This window comes from Coregonus clupeaformis, unplaced genomic scaffold, assembly GCF_020615455.1.
Source record: "Coregonus clupeaformis isolate EN_2021a unplaced genomic scaffold, ASM2061545v1 scaf0491, whole genome shotgun sequence".
Lineage (NCBI taxonomy): Eukaryota > Metazoa > Chordata > Actinopteri > Salmoniformes > Salmonidae > Coregonus > Coregonus clupeaformis.
In genome coordinates this window covers 145,137-164,127 of record NW_025533946.1, presented here as the reverse complement: position 1 = coordinate 164,127, position 18,991 = coordinate 145,137, and the positions used below count along the sequence as shown (strand labels likewise).

At 39.7% G+C, this 18,991-nt stretch overlaps 1 protein-coding gene across 4 annotated transcripts in view; it reads right to left on the bottom strand.

Moving 5' to 3' along the window:
* LOC121576914 (UPF0606 protein KIAA1549L-like) overlaps window positions 1-11,571 on the bottom strand; it is a 51,086-nt gene extending 39,515 nt beyond the window's left edge. For all 4 annotated transcript variants that reach the window (XM_041890500.2, XM_041890502.2, XM_041890501.2 and 1 more), the window contains exon 1: window positions 10,898-11,571. In XM_041890500.2, coding sequence (XP_041746434.2) covers window positions 10,898-11,120 — 223 coding nt within the window. In that variant the 5' untranslated portion in view covers window positions 11,121-11,571. The remainder of the gene's footprint in view (window positions 1-10,897) is intronic.
* Window positions 11,572-18,991: the final 7,420 nt, after the last annotated feature.

The window sequence follows — 18,991 nt, the reverse complement described above, 5'->3', positions numbered from 1 at the left end:
ATTAAGAAGGAAAGAAATTCCACAAATTAACTTTTAAGAAGGCACACCTGTTAATTTAAATGCATTCCAGGTGACTACCTCATGAAGCTGGTTGAGAGAATGTCAAGAGTGTGCAAAGCTGTCATCAAGGCAAAGGGTGGCTACTTTGAAGAATCTCAAATATAAAATATATTTTGTTTAACACTTTTTTGGATACTACATGATTCCATATGCGTTATTTCATAGTTTTGATGTGTTCACTATTATTCTACAATGTAGAAAATTGTCAAAATAAAGAAAAAACCCTGGAATGAGTAGGTGTGTCCAAACTTTTGACTGGTACTGTGAGTCCTCTCACTTGAAGATAACGCAGATAAGAAAAGGGAATCATCAAGTATGGACAGAGGGCATTCAGCATGCAGTGACAGCAGTGCTTGCAGATTTGAGCTCTAAGCTATATGACATTTCAGCTAATATTTCACTGTTTTGTTTGTCAAACAACAGAATATGGCATCTGTTTACCCTGAGTGGTACTGCACAGATACCTGCTAAGTGTGGTCACACTGCAGCTCAGCATGCATCTGCAGGCACACCACAGCAACAACACTGCCTTTTAAAGGTGTGACGAGGTGTGAAAGAAGGAGTCAGGCGCAGGAGGTAAAACACCGAAGTCCAGAGTTTATTCCGTTTACATAAATAAAACGCAACCCAGCGTCAAAACGAAACTATCACAAGGGAAATATTCCACCTTGGCAATAACAAATGGAAGAGTAGCTCAACCGAGCTACACGCTCTCACAATGAAACAATCACTCACAAAGACAAGGGGAACAGAGGGAACACTTATACACATACTAATTAGGGGAATGAGCACCAGGTGTGTGTGATTGACAAGACAAGACAAGTGGAGTGATGAGAATGGGATCGGCAGTAGCTAGTAAGCCGGTGACGACGAACGCTGAAACCTGCCCGAACAAGGAGGGGAGGCAGCCTCGGTGGAAGACGTGACAAAAGGGCTGTTGTTCCATCTGTAGAGTCAATGGAATTCTATTCTCAGTAATTCAATAGTACTGTTACTAGTAGTCATTAAATATTACTAATCAGTAGAATCAAAGCAAATCACCTAGGCTACTGTAATTGCATGCACCATAAATGACGACCTGAAGACAGATATTATTGTGTTGCATTTAACACTAGAAAGAAAACACACAACAATTATTCTTATGATAGGAGCAAGGTATTAAGTTATTGCAGTAAACCCTATCCATGTACAGCACACTAACTCATAGAAATGCCAAACTAAAGTCAAATCAGAGCCTGAGTGTTGCACAGCTTATGATTAAGGAGAGTATTAAACATTTTTAGAAGGCTGAAAAAAGCCAATGATGTGATGGTGTGACAGTGCTGCACACACGCTGCTATAGACAGCTGTAAAAAAGATTCAGCTGCAGAACAAACGATGTGCCATATTCTGTTTAATCTCTTGTTGGGCCCAGGCCCTGTGTGTGTGACCCATATTGCAGTGATCACACTCCTGGGTCCTGGGAGAATATGATGGACATACTCTGGCACTTCAGTTGTCACACACTTAAAGCCACAGTCTGCAATATGTGCTACTGCCTGCAATATTTTCTAATCAATTAATGATACAGTGCCTTCAGCAAGTATTCATACCCCTTGATTTATTCCACATTTTGTTGTGTTACAGCCTGAATTCAAAATTGAGTCAATATATTTTTTCTCTCACCCATCTACACACAATACCCCATAATGACAAAGTGAAAACATGTTTGTATAAATTTTAGCAAATATATTGAAAAATAAATACAGAAATATCTAATTTACATAAGTATTCACAACCCTGAGTCAATATTTTGACAGCGATTACAGCTGTGAGTCTTTCTGGGTAAGTCTCTAAGAGCTTTCCACACCTGGATTGTGCAACATTTGCCCATTATTCTTTTAAAAATTCTTCAAGCTGTGTCAAATTGGTTGTTGATCATCACTACGTAACTTTTTCAGGTCTTGCCATAGATTTTCAAGTAGATTTACTGTAAGTCAAAACTGTAACTCGGCCACTCAGGAACATTCACTGTCTTATTGGTAAGCAACCATTGTAGATTTGGCTTGATGTTTTAGGTTATTGTCCTGCTGAAAGGTGAATTAATCTCCCAGTGTCTGGTGGAAAGCAGACTGAACCAGGTTTTCTTCTAGGATTTTGCCTGTGCTTAGCTCCATTCCGTTTATTTTTTATCCTGAAAAACTCCCCGGTTCTTAACGATTGATTACAAGCATACCCATAACATGATGCAGCCCCCACTATGCTTGTAAATATGGAGAATGGTACTCAGTAATGTGTTGTATTGGATTTAACCTAAACATAACGCTTTGTGTTCAGGACACAGTTAATTGCTTTGCCACATTTTTTGCAGTATGACTTTATTGCCTTGTTGCAAACAGGATGCATGTTTTGGAAAAATGTTATTCTGCAAAGACTTCCTTCTTTTCACTCTGTCAATTAGGTTAGTATTGTGGAGTAATTACAATGTTGTTGATCCATCCTCAGTTTTTCTCCTATCACAGCCATTAAACTCTGTAACTGTTTTTAAAGTCACCATTGGCCTCATGGTTAAATCCCTGAGCGGTTTCCTTCCTCTCCGGCAACTGAGTTAGGAAGGAAGGACACCTGTATCTTTGTAGTGACTGGGTGTATTGATACACCATTCAAAGTGAAATGAATAACTTATTAATAACTTCACCATGTTCAAAGGGATATTCAATGTCTGCTTCTTCTTTTTTTACCCATCTACCCATCTTCTTTGCGAAGCATTGGAAAATTGTGTTTAGGCCGGTGACAAAGAAATCCCAATTTAATCCACTTAAAATTCAGGCTGTGACACAAAAGTACCCATTGATTCTTGAAGAATATAAGTTATAAATGCATTATGAGCTCAGTACAACTGTATTATCATAACACAAGATCGCAGAAAAACTACTATTAAGCCTACTTGGGAAGCTTTCAACCACAAACTTAAATGATTTGGTGTTAAAGAGCCTGGGAAATTGATTTCATTGGAGGAATAAACAAGGTAACTAGCACATTGCACACACATGAAGAATGCTTTCCGAATGTGATAAACAAAACATGGTTGTGATGTCAGTGATGCAGATGGATAGCAGCTCATCTGTGCAGGCATTACTGGGTCCCATGTGACTAAATAAGACAGTCATGTGACCATTTCCCCGGCTCGGGGTAGGTCAGGCAGTCTAGCAAAAACAGAGTGAGGGTGAGACATTCTGAGCCACAACAATTAAAAAATTGGTCACATAAGGACATACTGAGAGAGTGGAAATGATGCAGTTGACAATCCGGCCATATGGTGATGAGGCAGGCAGGAAGCGATGAAGAATCCACTAAGTGGAGGGAGGCTCTTTGGTCTTCTTCTACTGCATGCCTTTGATTTGGAGGGGAAAGACACAGTCAGTCTCATGTGATGCTGCTGGGAGAGCTCTAGTCTAGCACTGTAGCTCATGAAAAGCAACACAGAAGGGAACACAGCCAACACCATTACATCGCCCTAAATCCACCTTGGCAAACAAACAAATCCTGATCCTGCCTCACTGGCTTGCTACAACAAACCTGAAGCTTGCGGGACAGTGATAATGAATGACGACAATGATGGATGGAGCATGGATTTCAGCAGGCCATGTTTGTTTTGTATTCTGAGTCTGGCTCAGTCGGGCTCTGCAGCCTTCTCCTTTGGTTAGCATCACAGCAGCCTGGGACTGAAATATTGAGAGCTTTCTAAGCTCCTGCAAGGGAGAGCATGTGAGATTCCTTCACCTCAGTGCATCCTAAGAAACACAAGCTTCAAGCTTCAAGTCCCAGGGATGCAGCAGGCGATCACAACCCTATTAAAAGTGGATGAGTGTCTTGCTCCTCCAGTACCACCCTGCAAAAGAGCAGTGAGAATTTTTTTTCTCATGTCTGAGGAGTCGAAACTGACCTCAGGGTACCAGAAGTAAGACATAGACACTGGGAAAGTTAGTTTCACTCTGTATTAGTTCTTGTTGAATTGTTCTTTGAAACCTACTGATCCTCAGACAGACAATATCAAGTCCATGTGAGTAAGTCTCACTCATAAATACAAGCCCAACACTAAAGACAATCCAATTAATTTCCAAATACTATCAGAAGCAACGTATGGCCTTTTGAAAAAACAAGATACTGACATGATTGGAATTAATTACAGCGAGTGTAAGGCAAACACATTACTGATCATACCAAAAAAAAATATTTTCATTAAAATATATATATATAATTCAATACAATATGCCTGTTTTAAATCTGACTTCTATAAGCCCAATTTATATTATCAGAATATTTTTTCAGTCCAGATATATATTTTTAAAGGTGTTAAGATCATTTCTTATAGCTTCTCTCGAATGCAGATAGTGATGAATTCACAGTTATTTCATTACAGTATGATCAACTGTCAGAACTGGCACTGAGGGTAGAGCGAAATTAGGACACATGCACAAGTGACAAATGCACACACACACACACACACACACACACACACACACACACACACACACAGTACACAGTACACAGCACACTGGCAGGTACACAAACCGTATTTTTGATTATGAATTCATATTAACTGAAGTGGCCAAACACAGACAGTAAATCACAAAAGCCCCTAGCAACAGCCTATCCCAGGGAAGCGTGAGCACTTCAATTGATAAGACTTTTAACATAAAAGTATGCATAGAGTTTTCATAACAAATGCCAAAACTGCTGCAGGACCATGTGAAGCCAACGAGGAACCACTAGCCATGCTTTGCCCTTTCTTGTCCCCTACTGTGGCTCAATAGATAATAATATAAGCCATTTAGCAGACGCTTTTATCCAAAGCGACGTACAGTCATGTGTGCATACATTTTACATATGGGTGGTCCCAGAAATCGAACCCACTACCCTGGCGTTACAAGCGCCATGCTTTACCAACTGAGCTACAAAGGACCCTGTTTCATAAGCTACTGTAGTGGGAGATTTGCAGGTACATATGGTGTGAGCACAGAAGCCATTTCATTATCGTTTCTGGGAATCAGAAGCATTAATCTTTCACGGATCCCCCCGGTACTGCTGCTCATTCCGTTCACCAGTTCCAGAGGTCTACGTCACCGGCTTTCTAGGCGTCACTGACATGGATCATTACCACCAACCCCGGACTGTCTTGTCTCATTACGCACACCTGGTTCACATTCCCCTGATTAGTGTGTGTATATACTGTACAGTTGAAGTCGGAAGTTTACATACACTTAGGTTGGAGTCATTAAAACTGGTTTTTCAACCACTCCACACATTTCTTGTTAACAAACTATAGTTTTGGCAAGTTGGTTAGCACATCTACTTTGTGCATGACACAAGTAATTTTTCCAACAATTGTTTACAGACAGATTATTTCACTTATAATTCACTGTATCACAATTCCAGTGGGTCAGAAGTTTACATACATTAAGTTGATTGTGTCTTTATACAGCTTGGAAAATTCCAGAAAATGATGTCATGGCTTTAGAAGCTTCTGATAGGCTAATTGACATCATTTGAGTCAATTGGAGGTGTACCTGTGGATGTATTTCAACGCCTACCTTCAAACTCAGTGCCTCTTTGCTTGACATTATGGGAAAATGAAAATAAATCAGCCAAGACCTCAGAAAAAAATGGTAGACCTCCACAAGTCTGGTTCATCCTTTGGAGCAATTTCCAAATGCATCAAGGTACCACGTTCATCTGTACAAACAATAGTATGCAAATATAAACACCATGGGACCACGTAGCCGTCATACCGCTCAGGAAGGAGACGCGTTCTGTCTCCTAGAGATGAACGTACTTTGGTGCGAAAAGTGCAAATCAATCCCAGAACAACAGCACAGGACCTTCTGAAGATGCTGGAGGAAACAGGTACAAAAGTATTTATATCCACAGTAAAACGAGTCCTATATCGACATAACCTGAAAGGCCGCTCAGCAAGGAAGAAGCCACTGCTCCAAAACCGCCATAAAAAAGCCAGACTACGGTTTGCAACTGCACATGGGGACAAAGATCGTACTTTTTGGAGAAATGTCCTCTGGTCTGATTAAACAAAAATACAACTGTTTGGCCATAATGACCATCGTTATGTTTGGAGGAAAAAGGGGTTGCTTGCAATCCGAAGAACACCATCCCAACCGTGAAGCATGGGGTGGCAGCATCATGCTGTGGGGGTGCTTTGCTGCAGGAGGGACTGGTGCACTTCACAAAATAGATGGGATCATGAGGAAGGAAAATTATGTGGACATATTGAAGCAACATCTTCCAAATAGACAATGACCCCAACCATACTTCCGAAGTTGTGGCAAAATGGCTTAAGGACAACAAAGTCAAGGTATTGAAGTGGCCATCACAAAGCCCTGACCTCAATCCTATAGAAAATGTGTGGGCAGAACTGAAAAAGCGTGTGCGAGCAAGGAGGCCTACAAACCTGACTCAGTTACACCAGCTCTGTCAGGAGGAATGGGCCAAAATTCACCCAACTTATTGTGGGAAGCTTGTGGAAGGCTACCCGAAACGTTTGACCCAAGTTAAACAATATAAAGGCAATGTTACCAAATGCTAATTGAGTGTATGTAAACTTCTGACCCACTGGGAATGTGATGAAATAAATAAAAACTGAAATGAATCATTCTCTCTACTATTATTCTGACATTTCACATTCTTAAAATAAAGTGGTGATCTTAACTGACCTAAGACAGGGAACTTTTACTAGGATTAAATGTTAGGAATTGTGAAAAACTGAGTTTAAATGTATTTGGCTAAGGTGTATGTAAACTTCCGACTTCAACTGTATCCCCATTGTCCTTGTCAATTATTGTCCCATGTCCGTTGGTCTTGTGAGTACCGTATATTGTGCTCTTGGTATTACTGGTCTCGTCCCGTATATTGTTTAGAGCTTGTGCTCTTGGTATTACGGGTCTTGTCCCGTGTATTGTTTAGAGGTTCACACCTCACTCTGTTGTTTGGGTTACATCCCTGTGTAATATATATATACGTGTTTGTTTTGGGCTTCGTCCCCGTCGTTGTTCATGACGTACCTTGTCAAATCCTTATACAACGTGACATAATCTGACAGAGGCCACCCATGATCCTGTGACTTTCCAACCCCTCTTAAGAAACACATTTGTTAAATGGCTCTAATTCCATTGCATAAAGTATTAATTAGCACTCATTTGGCTGTCCTTTCCCATTACATAATAGATAGTCATACATTACACAGTGAGAAGCATCTTTGCAGCTCTCCGCCAGTTGAGGATACAGCAAGTGGGTTCTAAACGGACGCTAAAGTTGCAGTGAAGAATATTTCTAAGATTCCAAACTGTGATGTCTGTAGGGGTTGTACCAGCGAGGTTTAATTTGCTTTACCTATACAGCACAAAAAATTTAAATGCAAATTCCAAGTACCTGTACAGCCCTATATTTAAGCTGTGCCAAATAAATAACTACACAGAGCTTCTGTATGGCATTGCTGAAATCAATCAAAACAGTTATTTTTCTGTTCCTGTTTCAGTTTGATCTCCTGATCTGCTCAGGTCTAAGGTGAGACAGCCAGACAGCCCTTCTCTTTGTGTTTCTCTCTTCAGTCAGTACGGAAGCCTCCCAGGCCAACACAAAGTGAAGACTGCTGCTACATAGCAGGCAGCATCTATTAAGGCCGTCACACAGCCGTCACTGTGAGCGAAGACGAGAGGGTGCTCTAATACATTGTGAGTTCAGAAATGCTCAAGGAGATGGAGACATAAATCCATCTAGATATTCTTCATTCAATCTTGAGGGGCTTAATTAAAATTTCATGCAAGGCTGTGATTTTTACTGTAAAATCTCTGTTACCTAATGTGTTGGTTTGGGGTCAACGCTATTCCCCAAGGAAAGAAATGAAATTATAAAACATTGCGTTCATGAATATGGACAATCTCTGGGGACATCTAAGCTTGTACAGATTACATGTCCCTCAGATAGAATTACAGCTTTAAAAAGGGGACACAGTAACTGGACTTATAGCTGCTATGCAGACTCCAAAATACAGACATTTGGAAAACACACATATGCACACACAGTATAATATACTAACATGTATTTATGTAATAACATGTATTACCCGTGAATACATTATATTGTGCATATATAAATACATCTTCTGCATCAAGGTGTTTACACTTCATTACAACAACAAAAACACAAACTGTGTTTCGAACACACTCTCCTGTTCAGAACACTACATAGAATTCCCCATAGATTGGGAATTAAGTACTATACCTAATTGGGATTAGAAATCAAATTAGCCAACAAGCTCATCCCAACCACATAATTTGTAGAGGCTTTCCATGCATAATGCATTTAATGTACAAGGGACATATCTATTTAAGATCTGACGCAGTGAGAGGGGCTCTAGCAATGCATAATTAACTTTCAAAGCACAGGCAATCGCCCTAATTAAGCAAAGCAGAGTGCATGGGCCAAGGTGCTGTACAGGCCATGTTTGAGGCTTCTTTAATAAAAGGGCTAGGCATCCAAGCAACACAACTCTTAATACTTGATTTCTGCATAATCAAAATTGTGGGCATCTTATTATGGGGTTGTATAAGGCAGGGTTTCCCAAACTCGGTCCTGGGGCCCCAACTGGGTCACGTTTAGTTTTTTGCCCTAACACTACACAGCTGATTGAAATAACCAACTCATCATCAAGCTTTGATTATTTGAATAAGCTGTGTAGTGCTAGAGCAAAAAACAAAACGTGCACCCTGAGGGGGAAGTTTGGGAAACCCTGGTATAAGGAGCTAGCAAGCAGGACAGATAACAGAGGCCCACATTTTCCCACCATCATTTGAGCTACAAATTATTAATCAAGGATACCAATGAGAACTCCAATTGGACAGCGGTTCTATGGTCTATCTCTACCTTTTTATTTTTCATACTCTGACATGTCGAATTGTATCATTTGAAACGTAAAAAATCTACCAAACTGTGCCATGTTCTGCCATGCCGTTTCCTATTTTACAAGAAATCCCATATTGGAGCCACATGCATAAAAAACAGAAACATTATGAAAGACTAAATCAGCAGAATGGGAGTCCTGGTTAGCATAATTGATCAGTGTAATTGATGAAGACAGATTCATTATTATTGGGAATTCATTGCCTTGCGACCAGCAGCAGCTGTCATTATATACTCTGCAATAAATACACTGGCTTTTCATTGGATTACCAACCACTAAACCAGTAGTGGGTTACTGGTCGTTTCAGCAGCCTACTCCAAGACCAGTGTGCTGCTCTTTTTCCCACACCAATAATGATACAGTAGCAAGACATGACCACAGCATGGACAGCCTGGTTAAAGAAATGTGAAAGGTCTAGTTGTGTGTAATGTTAGAACAATACTGGAAAGAAAATGGAGAACAAAATACGGTGTTTTCTTGTGAAGAAAGGCTTATAGGCCTAGGCATGCACTGTATCTCCAAAATGCCTATTGTTGCTGTTGAGCAGTGTGAAATCCTTTCTTCCATAATTTACACAGAGAAGCATTTCATTTGCATGTACTATTCGAATCACACAGCATTTCAAATAATTTCAAATCAACCTTAAGCTATTGTCTAAAAGCAGACCAAATTGGAGTTTGTACTGGTTATTCAGATTCTATAGGGCAGGCTATATATTTCCCTGTCAGAAAAAAAAGCATTAGGCAGATCAGTTCCCATGGCAACAAGGCACAGTGGGCTCCATGTTGACTCAAAGGAGCAACTCATTGCCCCCCCCCCCAAAGAAAACACCTGGAAATACAGAAAAGCCTCATCCTCAAATAGGTACAAGTGGATCTAGTCATGGACCACAGCCAAACGCCAAATTCAAATATGGTTTTATGAATGGAGGAATAGGGGGATATAATGGCAATCTGAGAGGAATTGAACATGTATAGGTCATGCCCATGGCTGATTCACAAGCTGTTTTAACTACTTGAAGATAAAATGAGGTGAAAACCACTACCCATGGTCAAATTATAGGCTTATAAACACCAGGACGAAATCATAGAGGAAAAGAAAAAACAAAATCTCATTTAGGCTAATGGCTAGTTTTTGTTTCTTAAGACAGCATAATAAATAATGAGTATGAACCTTTCACGCGTTATGTTCTTTATTTCTATAATGTGAATGACCTCCACAAATGTTGCCAACGATCAAGTAAGTTTGAATGGAAATGATAAAATCGCGCTTCTACGGCGCGCGCGCGTTGCAGTATTGACTGCACACAGGCAGGCCACTCCAGGCACAAAGGGCACTCCAGCGGTTATGTTACTAATTCGAAAGACACAAGTGTCTGGGAGGCCGCATTATAGAAAATCAACATTCATATTGATTTAGGACGTTCAATAGCCTGAATGTGTCTGCGACAGATAACACGGCTAGTGGGACATTTAGATAATGCAAAAATAGGCGCAATGTCATCATTTACGCACAATAAACCACTACATTCTAAATAGTTGGAAATTTGTAAAGTGCCCTCCACATAGGCTACATTGCAATTTGCGCTTTTTTTGTTGTCTTCTAAAATCTAGATTGTTGTAATAAATCACAATTTCCTACATCGACAAAAATAACTAGAAGGTAGGCTACTTTCTCCACGGTCATTATCCCCGTGTGTAAGCCGATGGTCATAATATGGGGACAGGGTACGAAGAGTTCCACCAACCTGAAGAGCAACCAATTTGGGGTATGGTTCTATAATAATACAGCCTAACACCTCAATGAAGACCAATTAGTTTGTCCTACCAAAAGCAATAAAAATATTACTCGAACAGGTTGTCATCAAAACCAAATAAGTCTTACCATCAGCAGCTAGGACCGACTGCATTAAAAGCAAAACCATTCCAACTGATAAAATACATTTAGTCCACATTCGATCCAGTCCCAGTGTCTTTCCGTTTTTCTGGAAACATAAGGTGGATCCCATCCCCACACCTATCCATTCAATCGAACCAAGCGCGCGAGCATTGTTTATTCCGCTGACGATCAAATCGTCTAGGCTGTTATGCGCATGTTTTGAAGCCATTTGTTTATCCTTGATACATCTAACAGTCTTGATCTTGTAAAATACATTTGATCAATCCTTCACTGCGGACAATGAGGTTCTACGTAAGCCTGTCTCTCCCCGAGGTTGACAGAAAACGGCAGCATTGACACTTGTGTGTAATGCGTCTGTAGGGCACACTCCATGCACCACGTCGACCTGCTAGCTCGTAATAAGCTATTATCTGCGAAAAATGTCAGGTGCACTCATATCCATAGTAGTGAATTCATTCATTCTGACGAAAACAAACGTCTCCCATTGAAAAAACGTAACTGATAAATCAGGCTACACCATCAGAATATTTACTTTCAAACCCGTAATATCACGCCAGTGACGCCAGCTTTGACTGCAAAAAATATTTGGCATTCTCAGTAAGAGACGACCGCTTGTGGGTATAGATGACAAACCAAAATAAGAAATAATCAATACTAAACCTACTGGGAAACGTTAATTCTAATCAATTGGATTTGCCTAAATGAAAATTGGGCTTCATAGGATAGGTTGTCACCAGGTGCCAGCCAGGGCCAGCCAATGGCATCGCATTCATAAGTGATGAGACATTTGAGATCTGGGTTGTGAACAGCATTGCATAAGCTACTAGTCATTTAAAAGATTGCCTGGTTTCAAAATTACAGCCTATATTAACATGTCTGCTATTATTCAGCTGAGGAACATTGTGTCAAGTAAATCATAGTGATGTAGCTAGCCTCCCTTTACTGTACATTTTCAATGCAAGCGCAAATACAGGTACTGCTCTTCTACTCTGCTTGCACTGGGTGGTGCTATTAGCTTCGACCTCAGTTTAATCTACTGTATTGTCCTGCATCTGAAAGAGGACATATACTGTAAAATACAATAGTTAGCTAAGCAAATACCTTATGCAAAACATGCACAAGATTGCAAAACTGGAATAACACAGTCACAAACATTATGGCTGAAGCAACATATTTTTTTTATTCAAAGTGAATCTTGACAATAGTACACCAATTCTTAATTTGACACTCGCCAATATTCACCAGGAAAACCCGCTTTTTGGTGACAACGTACATAAGGCTTGGTCACATTGAAATCACTGAGAACTAGAGAGAAATACAACCGCAAACGGTAAAAGACATTACATCCAAAAGAATAATTTTCCCAGTCCTCATAATGTATATATTGCACAGTGCAGTTGCTACATGGCAAACTAGTGTAGCATAAAATCAAAAGCAAACAAAATCTTAAAGCCACAAAAACTACACATTAAACCAGTAACAGTTCCAATTTAGCAATCAAGTCTATATATGCTGTGTTGTTTAGATACTGTATATTACCCAATAAAATTGAAGTGTAATACAACTTCTACTAACAGGTGAAATTACTGCAAAAAAGATCCAAAGCAATCAAACAAAGTGGTAAGGATTGGAAGGTTAATACAGTAGCATATTGGACAATACAAAGACCCTGAATGAATCATATAGGAAGTCATAAAATAATAATACAATACAGTTGAAGTATATACTTAAGTGACAACTTTGGACCTAATATTTATGCATGTGGGATTTTAAAGCAAATACCAACAAGTAATTAATCAAAACTAATGCTACTATATATATAAACACACACACACACACACACTCACACAGAATATAATTCTCTGCAGCCATAAAACCCCACCCCAAAAACATACATTTTGTCAAGCCTGCAAACCAACACATTTTCAACTCCATAAATACATTCACGTTGTATGTAAAGCTTTGCATTTGTGTATGTCCAATAAGAGATCCACTGTGTCTTGGGTGAAGTGTAAAAAAATATTCCCTGACTAAGAATAACATTGTATTTTTATATTCTGTAGAAAAGCATTATGGATTCAGACCATATGGTTAAGGTTGCGCATTGGGGTTGAGTGATCTGAAGATAGAAGCCAGCACCCATAAGAGCTCCTCAGAGAGAAGAATGCATTGTATTTGTCAGCTCTACTATATTGTACACGAGTCCAAAAGCAAAGTGCTTTCTCACTTGATGGCAAATATGTAAAACAGAAGTGCTGATAAAACATGAGGCTGCTTAATCCTAACATCCTGCCGCTTGGATGTGTAATACTCTTTTCTGTTGAGGAGCATCCACGTCTGACTACTGCCACCCCTCTGCAGGAGAGGGGACTGGCTAGGGGTCAGGGAGTTATCAAACAACAGTTATTCTCTGGACCACAAATCTGAAAAGGCACTAGGTTGTAGACACTGTCAGAATGAGAAAAATGCGTATGTGTATGTATCTGGGGTTGGGGGGCTAGTGAGTAAATTTAAACAATCTCTCAGTCCACAATGTAATGAAAGACTACAAAAGGGGTAGCAAGATTTGAAAGCAAAAAATATCCGTAATCATTTGACAATCCACCTTGTTTGGATGAATGACTTATGACAGAAAAAAAAATATAAAAAAATGTCACACCCATATGCCTCAGTCAATCAACTATGAATAGGTAAGAATAATCTGTCGAAAATCTGTCTCAATCCACTTTGGATACAAAAAGTGGGTTCAGAACATTTTCTTAGGCGTAAAATAGATGGCTAGAAAAATCATACAGTCAAAGTTCATAGAGCACAGCAATTTCATGAAACCTGTGTGGGATTTTGCCCTATACCGAACCTGACAAGCTTATTGAGAGTTTAATAAGTTTGAACAAGTGCTTACTGATGCATTTCATAACACATAGTACATGTGTGAAGGCCTCTCTGTAGCCCAATGTGCAGACAAGGATCAAATAGAGGTGTTGCAGTAAATATATCTGCATGGTAATATAGACCTGTCAATCAGTGATACTGTGAATAAAGATGTAGGCTTTTGAGGGTGTTAACAGAACAATAACTAAAATCAACACATAACACATCAATTACTGTATGCAATGATGAACCCAACCTATAATTAATAAGATAAAATACTGATGCTATATGCACACACCAAAAAAACAGAACAAAAACTTAATGCTCAATTCCATTACATGCAATACAGTAGATACAATCGCACTTCAAACGTCAAAGCAAATATACAGAGGCACTAACAAGTCTTAATGCCATTAAGTTTACTCTATACTAAAATAAAATCCACCTCTATTATATGGTAATTAAAACTATACAAAAGTAAGAACGCAGAGTAAGAACTAAGTTAATCACCTAAATTCACAGCTATTTTGAAGTGGCAATCAGTACATAGCTAGCAGCTTATCTATGATACATTCAACATATGACACAACTTGCCCAAAATGTTTAAAATAAACCTCAAACCTTTAAAAAATATATTTTTTTCCTCAATATATTTAATCTTGATGACTCCAGTATAATTGAGGTCAATGGAAAAAGAAAGAGTAGCTACCTTGCTTAGGATATGAATTACAGTCTTTGGTGCTGAAAGAGCCTTTTCATCTCAAAGTAAGGAAAGACGAAAACCTAATGCACACGCAAGCAATTAAAGACAAAATTCACACAAAATAATATTTCCTCCCTGACGGAATGTATAAAATAAGCACTAAGCAGTTGACATTGACAAACCTTAAACGGAACAATAAAAATTAGAAAAAATATATGCGGAAATTGCACTCAACCAATACACCTCGTCAAGCACTACATAGTCCAGCAATTATACTGTAGCTTGATAGATGGGTATATCAAACACTGTATAGATGTTCTGAAGATATGACATCATACTAAGAATCAACCAACTATTTGCATGTTTGTCGATAGATTAATACCGATGTGGGGCATGACGTTGTCTAAGAAAAAGACTAAAAACAATAACACAGCAAACCAGCGGCTATATCTAGATTGCATTGCAGTTTCAAAAAACAGTGTCAATACTGTTAGTAATTAAGTACTACGTGACTAGAAATTGATTATCAAAAATTAAATCATTCAAATTGTGTTATGTACATTAGTTCATTTGGGAAAAGTCCAAACCAAATAAACATTTGCCACAGCAAAGCATGCCGGCGTCCTCTGATAAAAGAAGCTTAACTACTCAAAAATACAATGAGGCCAAATAAGCATGACTTATTTGATTATCTGATAAGCATATCAGTGACAATAATCTTCAAGTGCTGCAGTCCAGTACACACACACATACATACATACATACACACACGAGATAAGTAACATTAACAATCTCATATATTATGTGTGTATATATGTATATGTTTATGTATGTGTATGTGTATATGTATATGTGTGTATATATATATATATATATATATTATATATATATATATATATATACACAGTGGGGAGAACAAGTATTTGATACACTGCCGATTTTGCAGGTTTTCCTACTTACAAAGCATGTAGAGGTCTGTAATTTTTATCATAGGTACACTTCAACTGTGAGAGACGGAATCTAAAACAAAAATCCAGAAAATCACGTTGTATGATTTTTAAGTAATTAATTTGCATTTTATTGCATGACATAAGTATTTGATCACCTACCAACCAGTAAGAATTCGGCTCTCACAGACCTGTTAGTTTTTCTTTAAGAAGCCCTCCTGTTCTCCACTCATTACCTGTATTAACTGCACCTGTTTGAACTCGTTACCTGTATAAAAGAAACCTGTCCACACACTCAATCAAACAGACTCCAACCTCTCCACAATGGCCAAGACCAGAGAGTTGTGTAAGGACATCAGGGATACAATTGTAGACCTGCACAAGGCTGGGATGGGCTACAGGACAATAGGCAAGCAGCTTGGTGAGAAGGCAACATCTCTTGGCGCAATTATTAGAAAATGGTTCAAGATGACCGTCAATCACTCTCGGTCTGGGGCTCCATGCAAGATCTCACCTCGTGGTGCATCAATGATCATGAGGAAGGTGAGGGATCAGCCCAGAACTACACGGCATGACCTGGTCAATGACCTGAAGAGAGCTGGGACCACAGGCTCAAAGAAAACATTAGTAACACACTATGCCGTCATGGTTTAAAATCTTGCAGCGCACGCAAGGTCCCCCTGCTCAAGCCAGCGCATGTCCAGGCCCGTCTGAAGTTTGCCAATGAGCATCTGGATGATCCAGAGGAGGAATGGGAGAAGGTCATGTGGTCTGATGAGACAAAAATAGAGCTTTTTGGTCTAAACTCCACTCACCGTGTTTGGAGGAAGAAGAAGGATGAGTACAACCCCAAGAACACCATCCCAACGTGAAGCATGTAGGTGGAAACATCAATCTTTGGGGGATGCTTTTCTGCAAAGAGGACAGGACGACTGCACCGTATTGAGGGGAGGATGGATGGGGCCATGTATCGCGAGATCTTGGCCAACAACCTCCTTCCCTCAGTAAGAGCATTGAAGACGGGTCGTGACTGGGTCTTCCAGCATGACAACGACCCGAAACACACAGCCAGGGCAACTAAGGAGTGGCTCCGTAAGAAGCATCTCATGGTCCTGGAGGGGCCTAGCCAGTCTCCAGACCTGAACCCAATAGAACATCTTTGGAGGGAGCTGAAAGTCCGTATTGCCCAGCGACAGCCCCGAAACCTGAAGGATCTGGAGAAGGTCTGTATGGAGGAGTGGGTCAAAATCCCTGCTGCAGTGTGTGCAAACCTGGTCAAGACCTACAGGAAACGTATGATCTCTGTAATTGCAAACAAAGGTTTCTGTACCAAATATTAAGTTCTGCTTTTCTGATGTATCAAATACTTATGTGGCGGCAGGTGGCTTAGTGGTTAAGAGCGTTGTGCCAGTAACCGAAAGGTCGCTGGTTCTAATCCCAGAGAATCTGTCGATGTGCCCTTGAGCAAGGCACTTAACCCTAATTGCTTCTGTAAGTCGCTCTGGATAAGAGCGTCTGCTAAATGACTAAAATGTAAAATGTTATGTCATGCAATAAAATGCAAATTAATTACTTAAAAATCATACAATGTGATTTTCTGGATTTTTGTTTTAGATTCCGTCTCTTACAGTTGAAGTGTACCTATGATAAAAAATTAGAGACCTCTACATGCTTTGTAAGTAGGAAAACCTGCAAAATCGGCAGTGTATCAAATACTTGTTAGTCAGCCACCAATTGTGCAAGTTCTCCCACTTAAAAAGATGAGGCCTGTAATTTTCATCATAGGTACACGTCAACTGTGACAGACAAATTGAGAAAAACTATTCCAGAAAATCACATTGTAGGATTTTTTATGAATTTATTTGCAAATTATGGTGGAAAATAAGTATTTGGTCACCTACAAACAAGCAAGATTTCTGGCTCTCACAGACCTGTAACTTCTTCTTTAAGAGGCTCCTCTGTCCTCCACTCGTTACCTGTATTAATGGCACCTGTTTGAACTTGTTATCAGTATAAAAGACACCTGTCCACAACCTCAAACAGTCACACTCCAAACTCCACTATGGCCAAGACCAAAGAGCTGTCAAAGGACACCAGAAACAAAATTGTAGACCTGCACCAGGCTGGGAAGACTGAATCTGCATTAGGTAAGCAGCTTGGTTTGAAGAAATCAACTGTGGGAGCAATTATTAGGAAATGGAAGACATACAAGACCACTGATAATCTCCCTCGATCTGGGGCTCCACGCAAGATCTCACCCCGTGGGGTCAAAATGATCACAAGAACGGTGAGCAAAAATCTCAGAACCACACAGGGGGACCTAGTGAATGACCTGCAGAGAGCTGGGACCAAAGTAATAAAGCCTACCATCAGTAACACACTACGCCACCAGGGACTCAAATCCTGCAGTGCCAGACGTGTCCCCCTGCTTAAGCCAGTACATGTCCAGGCCCGTCTGAAGTTTGCTAGAGTGCATTTGGATGATCCAGAAGAGGATTGGGAGAATGTCATATGGTCAGATGAAACCAGAATATAACTTTTTGGTAAAAACTCAACTCGTCGTGTTTGGAGGACAAAGAATGCTGAGTTGCATCCAAAGAACACCATACCTACTGTGAAGCATGGGGTGGAAACATCATGCTTTGGGGCTGTTTTTCTGCAAAGGGACCAGGACGACTGATCCGTGTAAAGGAAATAATTAATGGGGCCATGTATCGTGAGATTTTGAGTGAAAACCTCCTTCCATCAGCAAGGGCATTGAAGATGAAACGTGGCTGGATCTTTCAGCATGACAATGATCCCAAACACACCGCCCGGGCAACGAAGGAGTGGCTTCGTAAGAAGCATTTCAAGGTCCTGGAGTGGCCTAGCCAGTCTCCAGATCTCAACCCCATAGAAAATCTTTGGAGGGAGTTGAAAGTCCGTGTTGCCCAGCGACAGCCCCAAAACATCACTGCTCTAGAGGAGATCTGCATGGAGGAATGAGCCAAAATACCAGCAACAGTGTGTGAAAACCTTGTGAAGACTTAGAGAAAACGTTTGACCTGTGTCATTGCCAACAAAGGGTATATAACAAAGTATTGAGAAACTTTTGTTATTGACCAAATACTTATTTTCCACCATAATTTGCAAATAAATTCATTAAAAATCCTACAATGTGATTTTCTGGATTTTTGTTTCTCATTTTGTCTGTCATAGTTGACGTGTACCTATGATGACAATTACAGGCCTCTCTCATCTTTTTAAGTGGGAGAACTTGCACAATTGGTGGCTGACTAAATACTTTTTTTCCCCCACTGTATGTATGTATGTATGTATGTATGTATGTATGTATGTATGTATGTATGTATGTATGTATGTATGTATGTATGTATGTATGTATGTATATCTACACACACACACACACACACACACACACACACACACACACACACACACACACACATATATATATATATATATATATACATATATATATATACACATACATAATATATGAGATTGTTAATGTTACTTATCTCGTGTATATATATATATATATATATACACACACACACA